The following is a 20,680-nucleotide window of genomic DNA, read 5'->3' as shown; positions in this document are numbered from 1 at the left end:
ATTCTGAAAATTAAGGTCACAGAATCAGTTCTAGAATTGTATAAGTATTTATTAATTATATTAATATTATTATTTTTATCAGTTAAATTAATTTATATTATTATCAGACATGCGTGACTCATAATAAATTATCAAGGTTGTAAATAGCCGCGTGTAATTAAACAATCATTAGGATGCATTTTCATTAGTCTAGAAAAGGTGTTTAGGGGTTTTCTAAAACACAGTTGGGAAACGGTAAACATAAGTATAACTTCACAGTCTTTTTAGAAATTTTGTCTTTTTTGACGGCCTCCGTGGCACAGTGGTATGCGCGGTGGATTTACAAAACGGAGGTCCTGGGTTCGGTCCCCGGCTGGGCTGATTGAGATTTTTTTAATTGGTCTAGGTCTGGCTGGTGGGAGGCTTGTGCCGTGGCTAGTTACCACCCTACCGGCAAGCGATTTAGTTTCCTGTACGATGTCGTGTAGAAACCGAAAAGGGGTGTGGATTTTCATCCTCCTCCTAACAAAATAGCCCGCTTCCATCTTAGACTGCATCATCACTTACCAGCAAGTGAGATTGTAGTCAAGGGCTAACTTGTAAAAGATGAAAAAAAAAATGGTAGTGACCAGTAGCAAACTGGTTGTAAATCCTGCATCATGATTAAAAGCTTAATTAATTATCTAATAAAATTGGTTTTCAAATGTTTTTCATGAGTTGCATAGACATTGTTTCCTAACAGTGGAATTCATAGACGTTGTAGGGGCACCCCCAGGAGATCATTCACCCGCTGAGTGTCAAATTCTCAAACAAGGTAGAGGTTAAATCGACACTCAGCGACTGAATGATCCCCTGGGGGTGCCCCTACAACATCAATGACTTCCACTGTAAGACTCGCATGCGGGCCCTAGTGACTAACAGAAATAAGCAAACACGTATAAGTATAATACACGAAATAAGTATTTAAACGCCTCACAAACTATAGGCAAATAACATATTGATTCTTCGCCCGCATTATGTATGATAACAAAGGGAAGACTCTTTAGGGGTGTTTACTCTGAGACTCTGACCTCGAGCCGTGACCGTGGCTGGGACCCACAGCGTAGTGACGTAAAAAAATTGGGATCCTGTCATTGTGGGCTACAAAACTGCAAAGAATTTTTGGAGTCTGTCTCTGTAAGAGACATTGGAGTCGCGGAAGATGAGGCTGCTATCACTAGTTGATTGAGGTAGATAGCAGCTATTGTAAGATTAATGTATGGCATATAACATATCAAGTTCTGAGGACCTAACAAAATAGCTATGAGTGTATTAGACTATATGACTGAAGAAAAACTTCTCTCTTTTGCTCCTACAGTAAAATAAGAAACGTAAATGCTTCTCTTTCTATCTTCACATTAGTGAATGTTTTTTTTCTCATCATTATGCCACTAAATGAAATTTCAACTGTTCAAAATATCAAAATTACGCGATTCGCCAAACTGATTAAAAAAAAAAAATTAAGAAATTTTTTTTTAACAAATTTCAAAAATTCATATTTTTGAAAAAACAAAAAACACAGTTCCAAAAATTTCAGGATCTTTTAAGATTGGTACAAGGTAGTACACAAAAAAATTTGAGCCAAAAATTTATTGTCGACGGTCTATTTTGACAATTTTCAAAAATTCAAAATTTCACAAATTGGAGATTTTTAAAAATTTTTTTTTGGAAATTTTTTTTTTTAATAGCCCCAAGTATCCCCTTTGAAGTTTACCATAATCGATTTTTTTAATTGCAATAGTTTTCGAGATTTTTAAAACATAAATTTAAAAAATATGGAAAATAGTGAAATTTTGGATTTTGCATAACTTTTGAAAAAAAAATTTTTAATTTTTTTTCTTCGGCAGAACTTCGTTATAGGATAAAAGAAAACTTCTGACCAAAATTTATCCAAATCGAAAGGGGTCGAGTCCAACTATTGGTCGATTTGACGTGGAATGACCCTAATTTATGTCTCCCTCTCAACATCCGTTCGCCAAGACCGGTCGCACTATTCGTAACGCTCGCGTCACGCATTCACCAGTTTCTAAGTCAACTGGGCGTAAATAAGTTTCACTTCAATAATGTAATGGATCTATCTGAAATGCCTAGTGCGGACTACTTAGTATTTTAGTCGAGTATGAACAATTTTTTAATTTACCGCCCAGTAATCGTTTGTACTCGACTGAAATACTAAAGTAGTCTGTACGGCTTCTAAGAGAGCAGTGATAATATATCTCTCTGCCTCCGATATGCTCCTGCCTCCGATTTCCGCGGGGTACGAATGTAAAGCATGCACCTCCAACTTTTCAGTTGTGTGCATTTTAAGAAATTAAAAATCACGTGTCTCAAATGGTGAAGGAAAATCATCGTGAAGAAATCTGCATACCTGAGAATTTTCTTAATTCCCTACGTGTGTGAAGTCTGCCACTCCGCATTGGGCCAGCGTGGTGGACTAAGGCCTAACCTCTCTCATTTTGATTTCATTCCGATTTTTAAGGTTTTATGTGTTTTTGTGTGCTATAAAGTATTTCTTCTCTGGAGGAGACTCGTGCTCAAAAGTGAACCGGATATGGGTTGTTAATGATGATTACGATTTAACTCAAAAACAACTGGCATACTTGTTAAGTCTGCCAATGCGGATTGGCAGACTTAACAAGTATGCCAATCCGCATTAGCCCAGCGTAGTGGACCTAACCCCTCTCATTCTGAGAAAAGACTCGTGCTCAACAGTAAGCCGAAGGGTTGTTATTGATGATGAATGGCTGTAGTGTGTCTAAGCGTTTTTGGTATTTGTTTCAGACGACAGCTCGGTGAAGCCCGTGTTCGGCTACCCGTTGGAGGAGCACCTTCGCGTCACGGCGCGCACCATCGCCTTCCCCGTGGAGCTGTGCGTGTGCACGCTGCACGAGCTGGCGCTCAACGAGGAGGGACTCTTCAGGATCGCTGGCGGTGAGTGTTGAGACCAAAGATTTTGTACAGAGACGAAATATCTTGGGGTCCATCGTGTGGCAGAGAGAAAAACCCGAGCAGATCCCCGGACTTGTGACCGATGGTGTAGGGTTAAGGACGTCCTTGACAGTTAACTAACACTTCTCTTCTCCGCTTGTGTTCTCTTGTCTAGAAAAATTTGGTATGATCCTACTAAAGCAGCTTTGGATACCCTTTCTAATATAGAACTTGCTGCCGTTCTAGTGAGATTATTATGTTAAAATAAATAAATTAATTAAAGAAATAAAAAACCCGACTGCATAAAGTATAAAAAAACTGAAAAGAAACAAAACAAGCTCAGTCCAGAACTGTAGAAAGCAAATTAGAAAACGGGTAAAAATTATGGGCTTACAAAATCACCCAATTTAACTACTCCATTAAGCGCACACATGCACAATTTTGGATTTGCTTACATTATATATTTATGTATGAATGGTAGTTTTTACACTTCGTGAACACACAACTCGCCATTGTAGGGAATATTTAGGTAATATTGGGTTATATAACTTTCGTTGTATGCGACTAAATGAAATGAAGACAATTAACCACTTCACCTCAGTTCTGAGGCGCAAGTGATTTTAGAGTATGAAATCTTTGACCCGCTGGGTTACCTGCACGAGGAACTGAGTGATTGAGAGAGAATTAAAAATACTGCCTTTAGAGTTGCACTCTAGAAATGACAAACGTAAAAAAAGCAATCTCTTTTTTTCTTTTCGGGTTAAGCGAGAACCTAAAGGTTGGAAACATACTTCAGAGGTTAAAATGTCATAGTTATATTTATTTTAAGAGAGCATTTTTGTTTCTTTTGTTAGAAATTTACCTTTCATTTGGGCCCTTCAACTAATTTTGATACAGGGCCCCTTCAAATCACGCTTCGCTACTGAGAGATACATAAAACAAACATGTGTTCACGACAGCCACACCACGATTATACTCTTGCTTTCCTAGAGTACCATTATATGAGTTTAATGCGCCCTGGTATAAAAAATAACAGAACAAGTCTGCTCCTCAGGTACCTCGAAAGTGCGCCGGATGAAGCTGTCCCTAGACGCAGGCCTGTTCAGCGTCCCGCTGCCCACCGACTACCGGGACATGCACGTGGTGGCGTCCGTGCTCAAGTCCTACCTGCGCGAGCTGCCCGAGCCGCTGCTCACCTTCCGCCTCTACGAGAACTTCATCCTGGCGTCCAAGCAGCCGTCGGAGCAAACGCGACTCAACGCCCTCTGGGAAGCCATCCACCTCCTGCCCGACGCGAACTTCCAAAATCTTAGGTACCTCATCAAATTTTTGTCTGCCTTGACGCAAAATCAAAGCACAAACAAAATGACCCCCTCCAACTTGGCCATCGTCATCGCGCCCAACCTGCTGTGGGCGGCCGACGAGAGCACCTTCGACATGAACATCACCACCGCCGTCAACTGCGGCGTGGAGCTGCTCATCAAGCACGCCGACTGGTTCTTCAAGGACGACGTCAACTTCTTCATCTCGTTCACCAAAGAGGACCTGCTGCCGGACCAGAACGACTACGGGTTCATCCCGACCTTCGTCCAGGGCTACAACCAGACGGCGGCGCTCAGCCAGGAGGCGAACGGCGACTACAGCAGCATGAGCAAGTCCATGTTCAGCTACAACCACCAGCCCGCGCTGCGGCCGGCCGACCCGCCCGGCAGACATTCCCGGAGCAACAGCCACGACACCAGCCTCATACTGTTAGACAACGACATCAAGAAAGCCCAATCCAACAGCTCCCTGTCCGACCAATCTAGTCCTCCCCACGGCAGTCCCAAACCGGTCACGCGGAGAAAGAACAAGGCGCCCGTGCCGCCTAACATCACGCCCGACAAGAACAAAAAGGAAGCTCAAATTCAAGTCACAGAACCCCCCCGAGAACAACAGATTTCTTCAAAAGAGCCGGAAAAGCCGGCGAAGCCCCCTCGGCCAGTTATGTCCGAAACCGGGAAAATCATATCCGGCGTACAGACCATCAACCGATCGACGTACAACCAGCGGAAAGCGATCAAAGAAGAGGCCAGAAGTGGCAGTCGCGAGAACCTCTCAGACATACGCAGACAGAGTTTAGAGTTCGAAAAGGATAAGTTCGACAGCCTGAGGGCGATGGAGAACAGGATGGAACAGACGCTGATAGTCAAAAACGTGACCGCTCAAAGCGGAATCGTGGGTAGAATTAAGATAGTGGGCGATAGTACTAGCGGGCCGGCGTCGTTAGGCGCGGAGAAGTCCGACAGATGTGTACGACAGGTGTCAAAGCCGGTGAGCAATCCGCCGCCGCGGCCGATCGCCGCGCCGCGTACCATCCTGCCGACATCTGAAGACACCGAGGTGCAGCTCCGCAACAAACCGGCCGTACCGGAACGCCCCGCAACACTGCGCCCGCAAAGCTTTAGGGGACAACGCAGCTCGCTGACTGACGCCTCAGACATCGCTCCGACAGTTCTCGAACGCACCCATATATACACTGTGGATAAACAGCACCCTACAGTCATCCAAGTGGGTGCGTCCGATGAGGATACAACTCGGGGTACAGTGCAGCGGACGCATAGCTCGGGCGGCAAAGACGCAGAGCTCGATGAACCCAAAAGCCTTACTAATGCGAGCAGGCAGTTGTCGCAGTCTGAAGGCAACATCACAGAGGGACCGAAGTCCCCCCGCCCGCAGCCCGCGCGCCCCCCGCGCCCGCTGGTGCCCGCGCCGCCGCCCCCCGTCGCGCCCGCGTCCGAGAGCACCGACCTCTAGTCCAAACCGCCTTTTAGTATTACAGTAGGCCTAGCGTGCAACCAACGACATGTCTCCTGATAAAAAAAAACAGACAAAATGTCGAAATGGCAGCGGAGTTATCCCATTATTCATCTCTTTCGACTGCAATGCAATGAATGAGATAGCGGTACTTCCGGTTGCGGTTGTCTATTTCTCAAGTTATGTCGTTGGTCGCATGTTAGCTGTACAGGAGTCCGAAGTACTGATTCTCGCGTCCACTGCTCACTGTGAAGTGTTTTCACGTTATTCGATACGTAAGGCTAGCTCACATAATATTCATTATGAGAGCTACAGACCTTCAGTTTTAACTGTACAGTTTTATGTAATCCAAATTACAGTCTTTAATGTTGTCTACACACAGACATATTAACTGTACAGTTTGTACAGTTAAAACTAAAGGTCTGTAGCATCAGTATATGGTCCTGAATGCACACTATTTTTTATCATATTATTGAGTTCCGGGAACTTGAAATATTTTACCGCATGTATTTTGAGAGACGAATTTTTCTCTCTCCCTCCCTCTCAGAATTTTTATTATTTTATGAACAGATTTCTGTATCAGTCAACTAAATTATTAATTAAAAAATATCATCTTATGATGTCGATATCTTGACTAACGAAAGCTTTTCTACATAATACAGGAATTAGTAGTATGTCGTATAATGTGAAAACACACGGAAGCATTTTCCGTCGGCGCGGTATTGGAAGCAATTCCTCTAATGCCAGCCACATGCCATCCGATAAACCCATACCTGCAGCGCTAACGGCTTGACGTCTGATAAAACTGATCGTGTGTTGGTCGCGATCTGCATGATGTCATCGGCCTGGAGCAGCCGACACACAAGCCGCGTGCATTGTTTGTTTTCTTCTGTGTGCCTAGTGGGAGTTTTCAATATTTTCATACTGTAACTATCGCGTCGACGTAAACGCGTATTTATATGGAATTGAAACAGTTGTGCAGTAGTGCCACTAGATGGCGCTGTTTCAATTCCTTAGAAATTCGTGTTTACGCTAACGCGATAGTAACAGTATCAAACTGTCACTAGGCCCTCTGTTGTCATAACATACTTTATGACTGACTTGTAATTGTATCTAACTAGCAATTTTACATTGACGAATGGTTTGAAAACTTCAAACAAAAGTGTTGTGTTACGGAATTTATCGAATTCCTATTGGTATTTTACTTTGAAATTCGTTATAAATGTAGTAACCGTAACCGAAATTATCCGAAACTACCGGATAATTTCGTATCCGTATCCGTATCTGGTATAATAATCATTCCTACCCATATTCAATCCGTATCCGTAATTTCATATCCATAACATTCCTAATGCACATCAGTTCATCACAGTCATCATCAATTAGTTTTACTGGACGTCAAATCGTTAGCGCTGCAGGCATGTGAGTTTATCGGAAGGTGAGTGGCTAGCGTTACGATTCGCTCGCTCGGACGCTTAGGGACGGAGCAAGACTGATGCCCTCTATGTAATGTACGCTAGATACTAAATAGATCGCTTCCGAACTTTTACATAACGCGAGTACATTAGTATTGTACAATTTGTTTTATTTTACTTTGCAGATGACATATTTATTTTTTTGTACTATTGATCACATTTATTAATATTATTGTATAGTAATTTTAAATTAACGCTAATCAATGTTTACATTCGTCGAGTGCTATTTTTTCTTTGTCTAATCAATATCATTATTCCTTAAGGACATATCAGATTGAGTCAATTTAGCTTTTTATGCGATCGATTTATATAGTTCGTGCTTTATAATGTTTTTGTACAATTTTAGATGCAATATGTTGCAGTAAATCCTTGTGATATTAGGAGATTCGGGGCAGTGCACAAACGTATAACTAGTAGCCATATTTTTTTAATATTTACGACTTAACACGTTCGCTGCGGTACGAGGTCAATATGGACCTCGTAACTCGTGTTAACAGTGCATTAGCTGTATCGGCCACGCTGTTGCAGTGAATATTGAACTAGGCTAACGTATGTTATGTAGTGTTTACGATGTTTTATGTGATATGCATTTTATTAATTATTATACTGCAAGTATACAAGCTTCTGTTGTAAGTAATAATAAAATTAAAAACCAAAACATTTATATTGTATTTTATTTTATTTGCAAAACACAATGGCATCTCTCCCAAGCTCAGACAAACTACCTTCTATATGACTTGCCTCGCTAGAAGTTAGGTACCTCCTGAGTAAATATGTTTTATAACAACATTTGCTCGTAAAGTGTCTCTTATATCACCAATTTCAATATCGTAATGTATCTATTTACGCACATGTGCCGTAATGTAATATAAAACCTTTATCATCCGTCTAAAAACGAACGGTACTTTTTTAAATCTTAACAAAGAGTTATTATGTCAGAAAAGTGCTCACCATTTAAGAATTAACTTTGTGAGATGAAATATAGTTAATAAACATTTATTGTTTCGTTTTAATAATAAATGACAACCATTTATAATTAACAGGAACACAAAAATATTAATTTACTTTTTAGTAATACCGGCTGTTTTTGGCGAATTTTTCTAAAAAAAAACCTTCGCTATCTTAGCAAAAGTGACAAGCGTATCAAAATGTCATCTTATGGAAAACAGGCAAAGATGCAAATTCATATTCAGAAAATGTGTTTAGTCGCAAATGTGTTATAAAACGTATGACATACGTGAGCTTAGATAATTACAGCCTCTGCTTCCTTACTATAGCTCTCGCCTTGCGGCTCGAGCTGCAATATCGCCTCGGCTGTAATTTTCAACATTCCGCACTTATGTCATAATGTACTAATATGAGGTTACCTCTCTGTCAAAACTATATAGGCCATGATCTAACAACTTGTTCATACAATCTATATAAACAAGTCTATATAATCGATGTTTCATTGTGTTAAAATTACACGTGTGTGTACGATTTATAATTTACAGTTATGTGTAGTGTAAAGACAAGATATATTTATTAGTGTTAAATATTTTCGATGTGTGAGTTTATTTCGTCAAAACCTCAAACCACCTCAAAAAAACGACACAATATTTTTGGTTAGTTTGAGTGTGATACTAGTCCAGTATCGAAGAGCCGATGGACGTTGGGGTCCCAAGGTGCTGGAATGGCGACCCCGTACCGGAAAGCGCAGTGTTTGTCGACCACCCACTAGGTGGACCGATGACATGAAGCGGGTTGTAGAGAGCCGCTGGATGCTGGCGGCTCGAGACCGTTTTGTTTGGAAGTCCATGCAAGAGACCAATGTCCAGCAGTGGACGTCCATCGGCTGATAATGAAGATCATGAGCCAATTGTACATTAGTTTTTAAGTTAATTTCTTGCCTGTTATTATTATTTTTGGTGTACAATAAAGTATATTTCATTCATTCATTCATTCATCATGATGAAGTCCAGTAGAAGGTAATTGGTCTGAGCTCCCAAGTGAGGGCACCTCTTAAACCCACAACACTGTTTCAACATAGATTGGTGGATTTTAAATAGTAATTATGTTTGCCATTTTACGATATAATAGTTGCGTTTGCCAACTCTCAAAAGCGAAATTAGATTGGGCAGTATGTGTGCAGATTCTGTGATAACTTCGTCTATTTTCTTGATCCTTTGGTGGTTAATGTAAAAACCTCCAGCTTGTATGATTCTCATAGCGTCACCTGGAAAAGAGACATTAATTTGAAATTAATTCAACACCATAACAAAAGATTATTTCGTTCATAATGCTCACTCAAATCTCAAGACTAACTCAACCACTACATATAATACAAACTATATAACGCTTTTTCATTTGATGGCGATTTCTGCCAGTCCATTCTACTGTAATGTAACCGGTCCACACAGCTGTACATTGTTTACAAATGGAGTTTGCAGACACTATTTGTAAAGTCCTTAAACAACCTATATGGACCGCGCGTAAAAGAACTTTTCCAAAAAAAACTACTAAAGTACGGCCGCTCAGAAATTGCGTTTCTGACACTTGTCAATGTCAATGAGAGAAAATATCATGTCAATAAGATATTTAAATATCTTTTATCTCACCTTAATAACGAGTAATAACATTAAAAATTTAAGAAATATGCCAATTTACAATAAACGTACTAACTTTGGGCTAGAATTATTAGCAATCAATTAATTAACAAATATAAAAAGGTGACATTGACAGGTGGCAATATCGCAATTTCTGAGCGGCCGGACTAGTTCCAGTCTTTATAACTCACTTTCTGTAGGGAAGCATTTCGCTCTCAAGCCCAGCTCTAACACCGTGATACCGGGCGACAGCAACAAGTTGACAATGCTGGCTCCCTCGAAGACTTGCTGCAGGTCGCTCTGAGTCAACGACACTAGTGACTTCACGTCTTTGCTGTATATAGCTTCGGTTGCTTTCAACGCCATGGATAAACCTTCCGCTGTAAACAAACAACGTATTCAATATAATTTATATCCTCGGTCTAGATGTGAAGAAGAAGAAGAAGAAATACTTTATTGCACACAAAAATACAATCTATACTTATAATAAATCTGTAGAGAGGTCAATTCTGTACATGAAATATATTTCCAAAATAACTATCAGGGGGTGATTAGTGATCGATACTCATGCCAAAAATGCAATCAGTAAAATTTTTGTCTGTCTGTCTGTCTGTCTGTCTGTCTGTCTGTCTGTCTGTCTGTCTGTATGTTCTTTATAGAAACAAAAACTACTAGACGGATTTTAACGAAACTTGGTACAATTATTCGTCATACTCCTGGGCAGGTTATAGTATACTTTTCATTACGCTACGATCAATAGGAGCAGAGCAGTGAAGAGAAATGTTGAGAAAACGGGAGAAGTTACTCAATTTTTTAAGTTTCCGTTGCGTGTACAGCCTTAATGGTTAAAGCTACATAGAAATCATGTATGACGGAAATGTTCTCCTTAAAATGATCTATAAAAACACAACAGCATATATATGTCTATCTTTTATGGTTGACTCACAATAGCACGTGTAACTCCCGATAGCTTAGCAGTTCGGAGCTTTCTAATTAAATTTGTCTACTCTTATGTTTCTAACACTCATCACTCATCCCTAACTAAAAAAGTTAACATTATTACCTATTCAATAAAAAAAGAATCATAAAAATCGGTAAAGAAACACCAAAGTTATACAAGAAATACGCTAAGCCATCGCGCGTGCATACTAATTCATGCTATATGGATTATTTTTGTGTAACGGTTGCCGCGCTCGACGCGACTCGCGGGGGGGGGGGGAATAAATAAAGAAGTGCAGCCTTAATTAGTAGGGTAGGGGTAGGGTAGGGTAGGGTAGGGGTAGTGTAGGGTAGGGGTAGGGTAGGGTAGGGTAGGGTAGGTACCCCTATGTAGGGCAGGGGTAGGGTAGGGTAAGGGTAGGGTAGTGGTAGGGTAGGGGTAGTTGAAAGTTTACAACGACTTTCACGCGGACGAAGTCGCGGGCGTCCGCTAGTTATAAAATAAAACAATAAAAAGATAAATTAAACTTAGCATGCAAAGGCGGCCTTATTACTAAAAGTAATCTCTACCAGGCAACCCCTGACGGGAGAACTTGCGAAGAAAGAGCGGGAAGGTGCAATACAATATATGTAATTACATATATATAAATAATTAAATAAATAAATATAATATAATATATACATAAATATAATATTAAAATTTACATATGTATTACATAATATATTACAACTAAAAAAATAAATAATATATACTACATAAATAATAAATAAAAAGATGTGATACCTCGTAACTAACAATTTTTGGTAAAAATTGATTTTGATGCAGAAAGCTTCAAACAGCTTTACCGGTGGTAGCCCGTAAATATCTTGTAGTACGTACATTAAAAAACGTTTTTGGTCGCATAAAACGACTTTTAGTGATACCTAAAAGATGTTTCTTGTCTCTCCTGTAAAGTTAGTCAGTTTGCACTTACGAGCTATCACATCTAGACCGACGATATCTATACTTATAATAAATCTGTAGAGAGGTCAATTCTGTACATGAAATATATTTCCAAAATAACTATCAGGGGGTGATTAGTGATCGATACTGATGCCAAAAATGCAATCAGTAAAATTTTTGTCTGTCTGTCTGTCTGTCTGTATGTTCTTTATAGAAACAAAAACTACTGGACGGATTTTAACGAAACTTGGTACAATTATTCAACATACTCCTGGGCAGGTTATAGTATACTTTTCATTACGCTACCATCAATAGGAGCAGAGCAGTGAAGAGAAATGTTGAGAAAACGGGAGAAGTTACTCAATTTTTCAAGATTCCGTCGCGTGTACAGCCTTAATGGTTAAAGCTACATAGAAATCATGTATGACGGAAATGTTCTCCTTAAAATTATCTATAAAAACACAACAGCATATATATGTCTATCTTTTATGGTTGACTCACAATAACACGTGTAACTCCCGATAGCTTAGCAGTTCGGAGCTTTCTAATTATATTTGTCTACTCTTATGTTTATAACAGTCATCACTCATCACTAATAAGAAAGTTAACATTATTACCTATTCAATAAAAAAAGAATCATAAAAATCGGTAAAGAAACACCAAAGTTATACATGAAATACGCTAAGCCATCGCGCGTGAATACTAATTCATGCTGTAAGGATTATTTTTGTGTAACGGTTGCCGCGCTCGACCCGACTCGCGGTGGGAGGAATAAATAAAAAAGTGCAGCCTTAATGAGTAGGGTAGAGGTAGGGTAGGGTAGGGCAGGGGCAGGGTAGGGTAGGGTAGGGGTAGGGTTGGGATAGGGTAGGGTAGGGGTAGGGTAGAGGTAGGTTAGGGTAGGGGTAGTTGAAAGTTTACAACGACTTTCACGCGGACGAAGTCGCGGGCGTCCGCTAGTCTATAATAATATTATAAAGCTAAAGAGTTTGTTTGGTTGAACGCGCTAATCTCAGGAACTACTGGTCCGATTTGAAAAATTCTTTCAGTTTTAGATAGCCCATTTGACAAGGAAAGCTATATGCTAATATTATTCCCGTATTTCTACGGAAACGGAAACCACTCGTGTGAAACCGCGCGACGTCAGCTAGTAATTTATATGTAACTTAGGTACATAATTGGTGGTCAAAAAGTTTTAATCGGACATAAAAAAAAATGTAAGTAGGTAAGGTATTCATAAGGTATTCATAAAAATGGAATCATTAATATATTTTTCAGTATAATATGATACGATTATCCTTCAATTCGGAGGGAGTAAGTTCGAATCCGGTCCAGATATATAATGTATCATCTATGCGGTCCAGCATGCACCTCCAACTTTTCAGTTCTGTGCATTTTAAGAAATTAAATGTCACGTATCTCAAACGGTGAAGGAAAAACATCGTGATGCATGCACACCTGCATGATTGAATTTTCTTAATTTTCCACGTGTGTGAAGTCGGCCAATCTGCATTAGGCCAGCGATTCTGGCTCAACCATACTGAGAGGAGACTTGAGCTCAGCAGTGAGCCGAATATGGATTGATAAAGATGATGATGATGGAAGTATAGACAGCATAACTGGCTCTTTGGCTTTCTCCATACATCACATCAAAAGAGTATTTTTATTTATTTATTTATTTGGTTCACTAGTGATTGTCACAGTATTTACATAATTACAATCTAAAAAAAAATACAAATACAAGGCTCTGTACAATCAAATTTAATTAGACACGGCATGTGTATTTCCGTATTAAAATCCGTTTAAAAAATACATTTTTTTATTACTACAATCACACCTGATGGTCAGTGATGATGGAGTCTAAGATGGAAGCGGGCAAACATGTTAGGAGGAGGATGAATATCCACACCCCTTTCGGTTTCTACACGACATCGTACCGGAACGCTAAATCGCTTGGAACGTACATACGGTATGTCTTTGTCGGTGGTAACTAGCCACGGCCGCAGCCTCCCACCAGCCAGACCTGGACCAATTAAGAAAACCTCAATCGACCCAGCCGGGGATCGAATCCAGGACCTCCGTCTTGTAAATCCACCGCGCATACCACTGCGCCACGGAGGCCGTCAAATCAGTTTACATAAAAAAATACATTTTACAGTTAACAAAAATAAAGAAAAATTTTACAAGCATTCATTTAACATAAATAGACATAAAGTTAAATTACCTCCATGAACCAAGGTGGTTAACTGTTCAGCCAAACACTGCTGCGGATACCTCTGATCTGGATGCAGTTTATGTTTATACATTATATCCTTTATTTCCCCCAAACTGTAGAATGTGAATAGCTTGAGCAACTTCTCTACATCCGAGTCTTTTGTTCTGATGAAATATTGATACAGACTGTACGGACTTGTTTTTGTGCTGTCTAACCATATAGCGTTGCCTGCTGATTTGCCGAGCTTGTCACCTTCTTCTGTTGTCACTAATGGTAATGTTAGACCTAAAATGATTAAAAATATGAATTAAAAAAATTATAGGTTTATAGATACACCACATAACCATAGGTATGACCACAAAGCCTTTATAGCCATAGCAAAGGGGAGCAAAACAGATGCAGTTAGCAATACGCGTCAATTTATACTTATAATAAATCTGTAGAGAGATCAATTCTGTACATTAAATATATTTCGAAAATAACTATCGGGGGGTGATTAGTGATCGATTGTCAAAAATGCAATCAGTAAAATTTTTGTCTGTCTGTCTGTATGTTTGTTATAGAAACAAAAACTACTGAACGGATTTTAACAAAACTTGGTACAAAATAATTCTTCATACTCCTATTGTATACTTTTCATCACGTTAGGATCAATAGGATAGGATAGGAGCAGTGAAGGAAAATATTGGGAAAACAGGAGAAGTTACTCCATTTTTGGGTATGGTAGGAGTAGGATAGGGGTAGGGTAAAGGTAGGATTGAGACCCTACTCATCGCCTGTATGGTAGGGTAGGGTAGCAGTAGGGTTTCACGCTGACGACAGAGACAGGGAAGGCTGACATTATTGTTGCTGGTCAGTCTGAATTAGACAGCTGAACATGGGCTTGATAAAGTATCAGTAATTCCATACTCCAACACAATTACATACATGATGACATGAAAAAAAGCAATAACAATATAACTTACAGTTAATACATACTTATACTTACCATATACGCTTTGTTTTGCAGTCCTACTGATCAGTTCATGTCCAGCACTTATGTTACCCATTTGATCGCTTCCACCTATCTAGAAAAAGGCTTCTATTTAAGTCAGTATACAAAAGTCTAAAAATACATATTTTTTGCATATTACCTGAAACCCACATATTCATATAATATAATCATATTATACATATAATGGATATACCGCCATTCGTCGGTCGCCAGAGCCGACGAATGGCGGTATATCCATTCCCACAGGCTAGATTACGAAATGCCTCAGGCCGGTGTCGGGCAGCAGCGACACCGGCGCGAGTAATCTAGCACTGCGCTGACCAACCCGCATGCCCAGCGTGGTCAGTACTGGGCAAAACTTTGTATGGACGGCAAAAACAAAACACAGCCCCTAGTCCCCGGCAGCCCCGCTATTCCTGGCTCTGGCAGCGGTTATGGTAACGGCGGGGCAAGGGGTGTTAAGAATCTCCGGCAGAGATTCCGCTGCCAACCCCGACGACTAGACCTGGCAACATACAACGCACGCACTTTGAGGTCCGACGAAAAGGTCATCGAGCTGGAAGAAGTTATGAGCAAGTTGCACTGGGATATCATAGGATTGTCTGAAGTCCGAAGAGAGGGGGAGGGCTCGATAATCCTTGAATCCGGCAACATGCTCTACTACCGGGAGGGCGACCAACAGTCCCAGGGTGGTGTCGGATTTATCGTTCACAAGTCCCTCGTGAACAATGTTGTAAAAGTCGAGAGTGTGTCGAGCAGGGTAGCGTTCCTGGTCCTCCGAATTACCAAACGGTATTCGTTGAAGGTTATACAGGTTTACGCACCGACCTCGACACATCCCGACGAGGAGGTAGAGGTATTGTATGAGGATATTTCTAAAGCCATACATGCCTCAAACTCTTATTACAATGTTGTGATGGGGGATTTTAACGCAAAGCTGGGCGAACGTAGCGGTTCAGAGTTGAAAGTGGGACGATTTGGATATGGGCAACGGAACGATAGGGGCCAAATGTTGGCTGACTTCATGGAGAAGGAGGGCCTCTTTATGATGAACTCCTTCTTCAAGAAGCCACCACACAGGAAATGGACCTGGATGAGCCCCGATGGTTCCACGAAAAACGAGATCGACTTCATCTTGTCTACCAGACGGCAAATATTCAACGATGTTTCTGTGATCCATAGGGTGAAAACCGGTAGCGATCACCGAATGGTTAGAGGCACGTTGAATATCAACATTCAGCTGGAACGGTATCGACTGGTGAAGTCTACGCTCCGACCTACTCGTGCCCATATTCAAAACCCCGAGTCCTTTCAACTAGAACTGCAGAACCGCTTTGATTGCCTAGCAAATTGCGAAACTGTGGACGATCTGAACAACAGGTTCGTGGAAACTGTCCATTCCGTTGGGTCTAAGTTCTATAAGACCCACCGTGCGAAAAGAACCAAAAAGTTCTCGGACCAAACACTTAAACTCATGGAAGAGAGGCAAGAAATGAGATTACAGTCTTCAGCAGATGCGTCAAAATACCGACAAATCAGTAGACAGATCTCTAAGTCGCAAACCAGCCACTTGCGAAATTTCAATACCGAGCGTATTAAAAATGCGATTGAAAATAATCGAGGCTCGAAAGTTTTCGCCAGAGATCTGTCTATTGGACAGAGGCAGCTGACGCGTTTGAAGACCGAACACGGTAATCTAATTTCTTCCAAGCCCGAGTTATTAAGTGAGGTCGAGAAGTTCTATGGACAGCTATACACGACTACTCAGCAGCCTGTTGCCAATTTGGCTAAAGACCCCAGAGCCAAGTTGACCCGACACTATACCGAAGATATCCCGGACGTCAGCCTATACGAGATTAGTGTGGCTCTCAAACACCTGAAGAACAATAAGGCGCCAGGTGAGGACGGAATCACAGCAGAACTCCTGAAAGCGGGTGGAAAACCGATACTTAAAGTCCTTCAGCGATTGTTCAATTCCGTCATTCACGAGGGCACGACGCCTGAGGCGTGGCATAGGAGCGTGGTGGTTCTGTTCTTCAAGAAAGGTGACAACACCTTGCTGAAGAATTACAGACCCATCTCGCTGCTAAGCCATGTTTACAAATTGTTCTCGAGAGTCATTACGAATCGTCTCGCTAATAGGTTTGACGACTTCCAGCCTCCCGAACAAGCCGGTTTCCGAAAAGGCTTTAGTACCATAGACCACATCCATACGCTGCGGCAGGTTATACAGAAGACTCACGAGTATAACCAGCCACTTTGCTTAGCGTTTGTGGACTATGAGAAAGCCTTCGATTCGGTGGAAACCTGGGCTGTGATAAGGTCATTGCAGAGATGCCGAATTGATTACAGGTATATCCAAGCGTTGAAGTGCTTGTACGAAAACGCCACTATGTCAGTCCGTATTCAGGATCAGACTACGAGGCCAATCCAGTTGCAGCGAGGAGTGCGTCAGGGAGATGTGATCTCTCCGAAGCTATTTACCGCCGCACTGGAAGACGTCTTTAAGCTTCTGGACTGGAGCGGACTTGGCATCAACATCAATGGCGAGTACATCACTCAACTGCGGTTCGCGGATGATGTAGTCATCATGGCACAGACTCTGGATGACCTTAGTACCATGCTCAATGACCTCAGCAGCGTTTCTCAACAGGTGGGCCTGAAAATGAACATGGGCAAAACAAAAATAATGTGTAATGCTCATGTATCGCTCCACCCAGTTATAGTTGAGAACGCTGCACTCGAAATTGTAGACGAATACATATACCTAGGACATATGATCCAGTTAGGTAGGTCCAATTTCGAGAAAGAGGTGAACCGTCGAATCCAACTCGGCTGGGCTGCATTCGGGAAGCTTCGCGACATCTTTTCGTCCGAAATTCCTCAGTGCCTGAAGACAAAAGTCTTCGAACAGTGCGTGTTGCCAGTGATGACCTATGGTTCCGAGACTTGGTCGCTAACTATGGGCCTCATAAGAAGGCTTAGAGTCACACAGCGGGCGATGGAACGAGCTATGTTAGGAGTATCTCTGCGTGATCGAATCAGAAATGAGGAAATCCGCAGAAGAACCAAAGTCACCGACATAGCTCAACGAGTTGCGAAGCTGAAGTGGCAATGGGCGGGGCACATAGTTCGAAGAGCCGATGGACGTTGGGGTCCCAAAGTGCTGGAATGGCGACCCCGCACTAGTAAGCGCAGTGTTGGCCGACCCCCCACCAGGTGGACTGACGACATCAAGCGAGTCGCAGGGATTCGCTGGATGCAGGCGGCTCAGTATCGTGATGTTTGGAAGTCCCTACAAAAGGCCTATGTCCTGCAGTGGACGTCCATCGGCTGATATGATGATGATGATGATGATGATACATATAATATAATCAATATTTGATATGCAAACTCAGTGAAACTCGTGCCAATGACTGACTTTATTCTAAGTCTAAAAATACATATTCTTTGCATATTATCTGAAGCCTACATATTCATATAATATAATCATATTATACATATAATATAATCAATATTTGACATGCAAACTCAGTGAAACTCGTGCCAATGTCTGACTTTATTCTAAGTCTAAAAATACATATTTTTTGCATATTACCTGAAACCTACAGTCATATTCTTTCAACAGATGCAACCAGTCGTAAGCTTGGAATATTTGATATGCAAACTCAGTGAAACTCATGCCAATGTCTGATTTTATTCTGTTCTGTACAGTTTGTTTTAACAACATAGTGCCCATTCTGAAGTTTCTTCCAATTTCACTGACAAACTTTATTGAATCTATATCTCTATACCATGTTTCGTTATTTAAAATCCTGGAATAATTTTGGACTTGAAAACAACTAGTTATTTTAACCCCTTAAAAACTAGTATTAAAACACATAAATTTTGTAGAATAAACTTTTGAACATTTCAAAGATTTTATATAAGAAATCTACAGATTGTACATAGAAAGTCAATACTACAATTTTTTTTTTAACCACTTGACTCCTAAATGGATGACCGGTCGCCCATCGTATCCGTTACGTGACATGTAAAAAATATAAAGTAAACTAAGGGTAATACGCGAGCACAATATCATGCTCCGCGTGATAGAGGAATATAAAGATTTGTTAAATGGCTCAAAAGAGTAGATTAAAACCGTATTCCCTGACTGTCGGCTTCTTCAACGCAGACGGGCTTTTCAATAAAATACTCGCGGGCAGCAAATGGTTAAATATATGATATAGTTTATTATATGTAAATAACTCATACATACTTTAATGGTTTTAGCTTGTTTTCATCCTCTGACCATATATATTTTTTGTGATTTTCAAACACTTGCTCAAGATTATTCTGTATGCAATTTATGTTATTTTTAATGACATCCTGAGGCAACGCCACCCTATCTGTATTTCTACCACTGGGATCACCAATGTAGCCTGTGGCACCTCCTAACTGTAGACAAGTTAAAACATTACAATACTGGAAATTTCATTAGCTATAATAAATTAGATACCTCTTGTCTTCTACCCAATAGGGAGAATAATTGCTTTGCCAATGCTTTAGCCCTAGAATATTTCAATGAATAATTAAAAGCTGGCTTAACTATTTTAAATGACAATTTCAACTGGCACACCTAGGTAACATTGCATTTCATCACCTCAAACAAAACCTGTTTGTTTTTATTCGAGGTAAAGACATTTGTCTTACTTTTTACTTGAGAATTTTCTTAATTCTCTATGTATGTGAAGTCTGCCAATCCACATTGGGCCAGCATGGTGGAGTATTGGCCTAACGCCTCTCATTTCTGAGAGAAGACTCGTGCTTACCAGTGAGGCGAAACTGGGTTGCTAACGATGATGATGAATAATAATGCTATATTTTATTATGATATCTTATTCGTGAAATACAAGTAACAAATACTTACCAAAGCTAGGACATTGTGACCACCTCTCTGCCAGTGTAAAAGGTTAATTATAACAAGTAGGTTCCCCACATGCAGGCTGTCAGCCGTAGGATCAAATCCTGCATACACACATTGTGGTGATTTGTTCAATAAGTTAATTATTTCATTCCTAAAACAATAGTTCATTAAATATCTTGAAAATGGTAATAATATTTGCATTCCTTGCCATGATTCTGTATTGTTAACTGTTGTGGTTTAAAAAAAGAATGTTATAAGATCTTACAGATAAACCACTAAATTACTATTCTAATAAGGTTTGGAGTAACAGAAGCTATTGCCATACAAAATGTAATATTGAAAATATTTTCTTCAGATGTATGAACATTGAAAAATATCCAGTAATCTAAGAAAATACAGGTGGGTAAGTGGGTTGTACATCAGAGTTTTTTGTCATTTAGTTTAATTTATTACTTACGCTGATGTATTAGGAAACAAGTCCTGGTACATTCCTCTTTCGCTAAGTTTTAGAATATTCCGGCTGCTGGCAAACCTTTTGTTTGTCTGCCAAATATATCTGCCTAGATATATTTTTGGTAAAGGATGTATTTTTTTATAAATAGTCATTGTTTCATAGATCAATTGCAGTTAAAAGCTGCTACTGTAGCATAACCTAAAATAATGTTGACTATACAGTTACAGCATTCAACAATTCAATATTTCGCTATACAAACGCTTAATTTTGGGAAGTCCATTACATTTAATATTAAGGCAAACCGCCACACAAAATATATATTAACAACAACAATAATTCAATATCAGCTGACGAGTTTGATTTTGATTTTTGACATTTGAAATTTGAATTTTGATTTGATGCAAAGTGTAATAACCATAGACTATGA

At 40.3% G+C, this 20,680-nt stretch overlaps 2 protein-coding genes across 3 annotated transcripts in view; one reads left to right on the top strand and one right to left on the bottom strand.

The window, feature by feature from the left end:
- Positions 1–7,879, top strand: part of LOC112044760 (rho GTPase-activating protein 44) — a 16,622-nt gene extending 8,743 nt beyond the window's left edge. Inside the window, exons 5-6 of the mRNA XM_024080714.2 lie at positions 2,800–2,949; positions 4,001–7,879. Of these exons, the coding sequence (XP_023936482.2) occupies positions 2,800–2,949; positions 4,001–5,742 (1,892 nt within the window). The 3' untranslated portion in view covers positions 5,743–7,879. The remainder of the gene's footprint in view (positions 1–2,799; positions 2,950–4,000) is intronic.
- Positions 7,877–20,680, bottom strand: LOC112044750 (tyrosine--tRNA ligase, mitochondrial). Of its 2 annotated transcripts, XM_024080704.2 has the most exons (9): positions 20,537–20,680; positions 20,257–20,451; positions 19,803–19,950; positions 19,152–19,330; positions 18,492–18,708; positions 14,888–14,966; positions 13,909–14,184; positions 9,994–10,182; positions 7,877–9,432 (listed from the first exon to the last, which is right to left on the bottom strand). In XM_024080704.2, exons 2-9 carry the CDS (start codon positions 20,403–20,405, stop codon positions 9,269–9,271), a joined length of 1,401 nt encoding a protein of 466 aa, XP_023936472.2. In that variant the 5' UTR covers positions 20,406–20,451; positions 20,537–20,680; the 3' UTR covers positions 7,877–9,268. The 2 variants fall into 2 exon arrangements, with proteins under 2 accessions (XP_023936472.2, XP_052740222.1); XM_052884262.1 differs by having other exon boundaries at positions 20,257–20,637.

The sequence above is a fragment of the Bicyclus anynana genome, chromosome 11 (assembly GCF_947172395.1).
Source record: "Bicyclus anynana chromosome 11, ilBicAnyn1.1, whole genome shotgun sequence".
Classification (NCBI taxonomy): domain Eukaryota; kingdom Metazoa; phylum Arthropoda; class Insecta; order Lepidoptera; family Nymphalidae; genus Bicyclus; species Bicyclus anynana.
The sequence above is the reverse complement of the archived record's forward strand: the minus strand, read 5'-3'. Positions and strand labels throughout refer to the sequence as shown.

Bases quoted from the DNA above. Each gene is read 5' to 3' on its own strand.
- LOC112044750 (XM_024080704.2), bottom strand. From the start codon at position 20,405: ATGACTATTTATAAAAAAATACATCCTTTACCAAAAATATATCTAGGC. The intron at 18,709-19,151 runs GTATGTATGAGT...AAATTATTCCAG, and splicing joins AACAAGCTAAAACCATTAAA to GATTTTAAATAACGAAACAT. The intron at 14,967-18,491 runs GTAATATGCAAA...GCCTTTTTCTAG, and splicing joins AATATGACTGTAGGTTTCAG to ATAGGTGGAAGCGATCAAAT.